Below are 7,500 nucleotides of genomic sequence, written 5' to 3' on the forward strand. Positions count from 1 at the left end.
GCTTTATCCTCCTATCCCTCTATTTTCTCATCTTACATTATCCCTAAACCTTTCTAACCCCTTTTACCCCCCCCCCCCCTTTTCTTCTATCTTCCCCTATCCCTTATTTCTCTCATCGAACACTTCTTCCCTTTCTCCTTCAATCCCCTGACACGTCTAACTCCTTCTAATCTCTTTAACACGTTCCTTATCCCCTTATCTAACACCCCCCCCCCTTCCCCTCTCTTATCGGTCCAAACTCCCTCCGGCCGCTTCTAACAGGTACCCCCCCCCCTCCCCCTGTCTTCTCCTACACCCCCTCCCCCTGTCTTCTCTTACCCCCCCCCCGTCTTCTCTTACCCCCCCTGTCTTCTCTTACCCCCCCCCTGTCTTCTCTTACCCCCCCTGTCTTCTCTTACCCCCCCTGTCTTCTCTTACCCCCCCTGTCTTCTCTTACCCCCCCTGTCTTCTCTTACCCCCCCCCTGTCTTCTCTTACCCCCCCCTGTCTTCTCTTACCCACCCCCCTGTCTTCTCTTACCCCCCCCCTGTCTTCTCTTACTCCCCCCCTGTCTTCTCTAACCCCCCCCCCTGTCTTCTCTTACCCCCCCCTGTCTTCTCTTACCCCCCCCCCCTCAATTCACCCTTCTAACACCTCTCTGGAATCCATTATCACCCTTTAACGCTTCTTTAACACCTTCTAACACGGGTTTTCTCCCTGTTCCCTCGTCTAATCCTTTTATCTAACACCCCCCATTATCATCATCATTATCATCATCATCATTATTATCATCATTATTATTGTTATCATCATTATCATTATTGTTATTATTATCATTATCATTATCATTGTTATTACTATCATTATCATTATCGTTATTACTATTATTATCATGATAATTATTATTATCATTATTGTTATCATTACTATCATTATTATTATTATTACTAGTATCATCATCATCATCATCTTTTTTTATTATCGTTATTATTATTATTATTATTATTATTATTATCATTATTATTATCATTATTATTATTATTATCATTATTATTATTATCATTATTGTTGTCATTATCATTACGTTTATTATCATTATCATTATTACTATTATTGCTATTACTATCATCATCATTATTATTATTATTATCATTATCATCAGTAGCAGAAGTAGTATCTTCTCTTCCTAAATCCCTCACCTAACACCTCTCCCCCCCACCCCCACCCCGCTCCCTCCTCATCCACCCAACCCCCCCATCGAATCCCATTCTAACCCCCCCACCCCCCTTCTTCTCCCCCCCCCCCCACCCATCCAACCCCCCCCCCATCGAATCCCATTCTAACCCCCCACTTCTTCTTCCCCCTCCCCCCCCGCTCCCTCCTCATCCTACCCCCCTATCGAATCCCATTCTAACCCCCACCCCCCTTCTTCTCCCCCCTCCCCCCCTCCCCGCTCCCTCCCCACCCATCCAACCCCCCCTCCATCGAATCCCATTCTAACCCCCACCCCCCTTCTTCTCCCCCCTCCCCCCCCCCCGCTCCCTCCTCATCCACCCAACCCCCCCCCCATCGAATCCCATTCTAACCCCCCCACCCCTTCTTCTTCTTCTCCCCCCCATCAGACTGGCAGAGATGCTGCGGTTCGGAAGTGCCCTACACCACCGGCCGCGAGACGGGACACCTCTCCCGCACCGTCACCGTAGGCCTCGTGGACATCGTGGGCGGCGGGAAGAACCTGACCCACGTGCCGCCCTCGCGCATCTCGGACTTCCGGGCGGAGATCAACCCGGCGTCACAGCAGATCACCTTCACCTGGACCTCCCCCGGAGAGTGGAGGGATTATGGGACGGGTGAGTGAGGTCGGGTGGGGGAGAGAGAGAGCAGAGGTATGGGAGAGTAGGGAGGGAGAGGGGAGGGGCGGGATGGGAGGGAGGGAAGGGATGGGAGGGATGGGAGAAGGAGAGAAGGGAGTAGGAGAGGGAGGGATGGGAGGGAGAGTAGGGAGAAGGAGTGGAGAGGTATGGGAGAAAGGGGGAAGGAGAGAAAGGGATGGGAGGGATGGGAGAGAAGGGAGGAGGAGAGGAGAGGCATGGGAGAGTAGGGAGAAGGAGAAGGGGGGAAGGAGAGGGGTGGGAGAGAAGAGGGAAGGAGAGGGGTGGGAGGGAGAGAAGGGAGAAGGAGTGGAGAGGTATGGAAGAGAAGGGAGAAGGAGAGGGGTGGGAGGGAGAGTAGGTAGGAGAGGGGAGGGATGGGAGAGTAGGGAGAAGGAGGTATGGGAGGGAAGGGAGAAGGAGAGGGAGGGAGGGAGGGATGGGAGAGGAGAGGGGAGGTATGGGAGAGAAGAGAGAAGGAGAGGGGTGGGAGGGAGAGAAGTGAGAAGGAGGGATGGAAGAAAAGAGGGAAGGGAGTAAGAGAGGGTGAGGTGAGAGAGAGAGAGAGGGAGAGAGAGAGACTAACAGACTAGGACACAGAAATAGATTAAGCATAGTACAAAGGAAGGAAGAGAGAGATAGCGGAGAGAAACAAACAAAAAAAAAACATATGACCATATACAAACAAACAGCCAGAAAGAGGTAAAGGCAACAAATACCCCATTTATACATTGTATCCCGACACCAAATGACCTTCGAAATCTTCGAAGTCGTGTCATTCAGATGCGTTTAAGCTGAAGAGAATAAACATCCTTTTCCTTCCTTTTCAGTGTTATTACTATTGTTATTATCAAAGTAGTTGTTTTGTTAGTTATTGTTAGTGTTGTCTAGGGGTGATAATAGTAATGGTAGTAGTAATAGTAGTAGTAGTTATAATACAAATGGTAGTAATTTTAGTAGTAGTAGTACTTTTAGTAATAGTTAGTAGTAGTAGCAGTAGTAGTTTTGGTAGTAGTAGTAGTTCTAGTAATAGCTGGTAGTAGTAGCAATTGTCATATTAGCAGAAATAGTATCAGTATCAGTAATAGTAGCAGTAATAATAATAATAGTAGTAGTAGTAATTGTAGTAGTAGTAGTAGCAGTAGTACTTTTGGTAGTAGTAGCAGTAGTAGTTTTGGTAGTAGTAGCAGTAGTAGTTTTGGTAGTAGTAGCAGTAGTAGTTTTGGTAGTAGTAGCAGTAGTAGTTTTGGTAGTAGTAGTAGTAGTTCTAGTAATAGCTGGTAATAGTAGCAATAGTCATATTAGCAGGAATAGTAGCAGTATCAGTAATAGTAGCAGTAATAATAATAATAGTAGTAGTAGTAGTTGCAGTAGTAGTAGTAGTAATAGTAAAAATAGTAGTAACAGTTACAACAGTGGTAGTGGTGGTGGTGGTAGTACTGATTTTAGCAGAAGTATAAGTAGCAGTAGTAGTAGTGAAAGTAGTCTCACCTTATCATCACTATTATTGTTATTACTATTGACAATGGTTAGCCTAGTCAATGTGTTTATCAATACCTCTGCCTATTTATCTATCTATCAATGTCAGAAATATATAATATATATATATATATATATATATATATATATATATATATATATAGAGAGAGAGAGAGAGAGAGAGAGAGAGAGAGAGAGAGAGAGAGAGAGAGAGAGAGAGAGAGAGAGAGAGAGCCAGACGCCACCCCTAACCCCCCCCCCCCCCTTTGCAGTGATGCAGTACGAGGTGGTCTTCTCCCGCGACGCCGCCGCCACGGGCCGCGGCGTGGGCGAGTTCGCGCGCGAGTGGCCGTCGCCGAAGCCCGCGGGCGAGGTGTCCAGCCACGTCGCGCGGTGGGGGCGCCACGACGGCGTCTACTACGCGGCCATCCGCGGGGAGAGCCGCATGGGCGCCAAGGGGCCCTGGTCCAACACGGCCGAGTTCTTCATGCCGCACCCGCCCACCACCACGGAGATCAACACGCGCGGCTCCACCCAGGGCGGGCCCATGGGCGGCAGCGTGTCCGAGCTGGGCGTCACCACGCCCCAGCCCGGCACGCTGTCCACCCGCGACATCCTGGCCATCGTGGGCGCCGGCTGCGGCCTGCTGGTGGTGGTGCTGATCCTGGCCGTGTACTACCTGCTGGTGGTGACGCGGCGGCGGCGCCACCACCAGGAGAAGAAGGCGGTGGAGGTGCTGGAGCCCGTGACCACCACGCCCGCCGGCTGCGACACCGACAGCGAGACCGACTCCATCAGCAAGCCGCCGCCGCCGCCCGAGGCCCTGGCCGTGGGCGAGCCCGAGGCCAAGGGCAAGCGCCCACTCAGCCCCATCCAGTCGTGGCCGGCGTCCACGCTGCTGGCCGAGCACGAGCGGCGCCACGCGGGCGAGCCGGCCGACGGCGACGCGGCCGAGCTGGCGCTGCACCGCCCCGACCTGGGCGTGCCCTACATGCCCACCATGCAGCCCGCCCACCCGCACCCCTTCTACTACCACACGCCCAACGGCCACTACATCGAAGACAGCCTGGCCATGGACAGCGGCTCCGTCGTGTCCTCGCAGCCCTCGGACTCGCTCCTGGCCTACAAGGTCGACTCGGCCGCCCCCGACGCCCTCCGCCCGCCCGCCTCCTCCGCCACGCCCACGCCCGCGGTCTGGGAGAGCGCCCGGCGCCAGGGGCCCATGAAGGTGCCGCCGCCCACGCCGCCCAAGCCCACGCTGGCCGCCCACCTCACGCTGGGCGGGGTGGCGGCCACGCCCCTCGGCACGGAGAGGAAGAGGCGGAACGTCACGCAGGTGTGAGGCCGCCCGGGCGACGCGGGCGGCCGCCGATGCGGGCGGGGGCCTTTTCGGGCGGCGCCAGGCTGCAGGGCACTCTGGCGGGTTGGCACTCGGCGCGGACTGTCTCTGCCGCGAGTGCCAACGCCTGCGTGCGATCACTGGCGACCCGACGCTGACGCAGAGGCTCCGAGGCGCCAATGGACGCGCTGACGCGGCTGCGGGCGAAGGTCCTCCGCGCCCACCAGGACAGTGAGCGCCGACGCCGCAGCGCAGTGCTCGCGTTCTCTTGTTTCACAAACGCGGACAGAACTCGCGCCGCTCTTCTCGAACATTCTCGCCGCCACGAGCCAACGCGCGAGTGGCTCCGAGCGAGGCGAAGTGAGGGCGTGAGGGCGCGAGGTGTGAGGGCGTCAGACTCTCGTAAGACTCCCCCGGGGACCCTCCGTCTGGCCAGGGCGCGCGCGTCCTCCCACGACCCGTTCCCCAAGGGCCTCGGACCTCACCCGAGTAGAATACATCGTGCTCAATACTATGAAAGATGATGAAATAAAAAAAAAAATTGATAAACCTCAGAAAGAAAATGTAAATCTCCAAATTAAGAGAGAGAGAGAAAGCTCAATTGGAAAGAGTCGAGCGTCAAGAGCTAGAGAGTAAATTCCTGAGATGGGAAGAAATCTTTGTGTCCAGTGGTTATCAAGTCACTCCCAAAACAGCCTCAGTTTCCATATCAGTAGAGTAGCACCGAACAAGCACCAGGTCACTAAAACCATTATAATTTGGCTAAGTGTCATTGTGAGTTTCCATTTGTATTTTTTTTCGTTGTTGTTGTTGTTGTTGTTTGGACTCTCTCCGTTCTACTGTATAGGATAAACTAGCATATTGCTGTATCTTATATTTACTTTACAAAAAAAAAATGTACTTTCATTATTGTCTCTTTTGAAAGCAGCCATTTTACCAGCCATGAATTTCATCACACACACACACACACACACACACACACACACACACACACACACACACACACACACACACACACACACACACACACACACACACACACACACACACACACACACAAGGCCCCAATGTTAACGCTGGGAGTCCCCTTGAGGCCAAAGGTTTCCAGGCAGCATTTGTGCAAGACATGAGGAGTAAGGAAACGAAGTGAGGTTTACAATACTGGAAGAAATTTTGAGGTATCTGATACTGCATTTTTTATTACTAGCGAGTAATGTTAGATGTGAAGTGTCTGTATGAATGTATTAGCTTATTCATGTTGGCATCGGCGGTCCTGTTGGGCCACCGTATTTCATAAACTAATTTAAATCATTTTTTTGTACTATCATTACAGCAAGATGTACAATTGTCGTCCAACTGTCGAAGTCTCTGCACATAATTACTCAATAATGTGTCTATAACTGCACCATTTTTGTAAATGATGTAAATAGGAGGTTTTTGTGCCAAATTTCGTGTGGGCCATGTCTATTTTTGTACTTGTGATACAAAGACACGGGAAGTAGGCTACAGAGCTGCTTCTGGAGCAAGGAGAAAGAGAAGAAGAGGAAAGGAGAGGAGAAGATAATTGACAAAACATGAATAGATTAAAAAAAAAAAAAAAAAAAAAAAAGAGGGTCGTAATCCCATGTTGGATCATTCTCCTTTCTTCCTTCTTCTTCCTTTTTTCCTTCTTTGTAGATGTCTCACTCATGGCCGCGAGGATTTGATCCGTTGGGGTTCTTCCTGAACTCTGAACGATGTGTCTTTTTGTTTCCTTTACTCGTCTCTTTTTCTACAGGTTATTGTGTGCGTGTGCGACTGTGCGTTTTGGTTTGTGCATATCTTCGTTTAATTGTGTATGTGTGTGTGCACGTGCGTTCAGGCGTGTATGGACAAAGACACTGTATATACATGTGCATTTGTATTTGTGTATATACAGTCGTGTACGCGTGCACAGGTGTCGAGAGAGAGAGAGAGCCTTTCGAACAAGCGTTTTCGATGTCGTTGAACCGTCGACTTGGTCTCGGCCGAACACGATCTCCCCCTCGGACTTGCTCGAACAAAAAACAAAACAAAAACACCGCAATAGAAGAGGAAGGCGAGGTCAGTAGCAACTCGGGGAGGAGGTGTCATGGCGTCTGCTTCTAATATTTTTTGGGGGAAAGAAAGGATTTGTGGTTTATTCGGAGGTGTCATGGCGTCCGCTTCTAGTTTTTTTGGAAAAAGAAAGCATTTGTGGTTTATGTCGAAGCCGTCGCCAAAAGTTACGGAGAGGCTTTGTGAATCCGGTCGATTATTTTGGTCTTTCCGATTTCCAAAAAAAAAAGAATGGAGAATAATGAATTTATTGGTTATATTTTCATCGAACAATCATCAAAATAGCCCCGTGGGACGCCATGACACCCTCGAGTTGCTACTGATCTCGCCTTCCCCTTGGAATGCTTCGGCAAATGCGGTGTTGCCATTTTTAAACTTTTTTCTTTTGATTAAAACTTCGATTATCATTCCCTCTTGTGGTGTAATTTAATAGTGTTGTTGGTGTTTTATTTTTATCGAGTGTTATAATAACCGTAATGATCAGTGTTTGTTGTGATGTTGGCACACCGTGACACTGCATTTTTTTGGCGGGATTTTTAAATGTCGGAAAAACCTTGTGTCTGAAAATGCAAATAGTTACATTTAAATGATAAATCCGCGTACGTAGAAATAATGGAATTAATTTTTTTATGAGGAGTTAGAGAAATAAAAAAGCATGTGTTGTTTGATATCTCGAAAGAGAAATAACGATGTGAAATTATGCAAAATACTGAATAAGTGAATAAATTAGCGGAATTGATACAGGAAAGACGGATGA

General features: G+C 49.7%; 1 protein-coding gene across 1 annotated transcript in view; it reads left to right on the forward strand.

Moving 5' to 3' along the window:
* LOC113815741 (calcium-activated chloride channel regulator 1) overlaps positions 1–6,276 on the forward strand; it is a 149,092-nt gene extending 142,816 nt beyond the window's left edge. The window contains exons 11-12 of the mRNA XM_070136154.1: positions 1,601–1,828; positions 3,601–6,276. Coding sequence (XP_069992255.1) covers positions 1,601–1,828; positions 3,601–4,670 — 1,298 coding nt within the window. The 3' untranslated portion in view covers positions 4,671–6,276. The remainder of the gene's footprint in view (positions 1–1,600; positions 1,829–3,600) is intronic.
* The last annotated feature ends 1,224 nt before the right edge of the window (positions 6,277–7,500 follow it).

The sequence above is a fragment of the Penaeus vannamei genome, chromosome 21, assembly GCF_042767895.1.
Source record: "Penaeus vannamei isolate JL-2024 chromosome 21, ASM4276789v1, whole genome shotgun sequence".
NCBI lineage: Eukaryota > Metazoa > Arthropoda > Malacostraca > Decapoda > Penaeidae > Penaeus > Penaeus vannamei.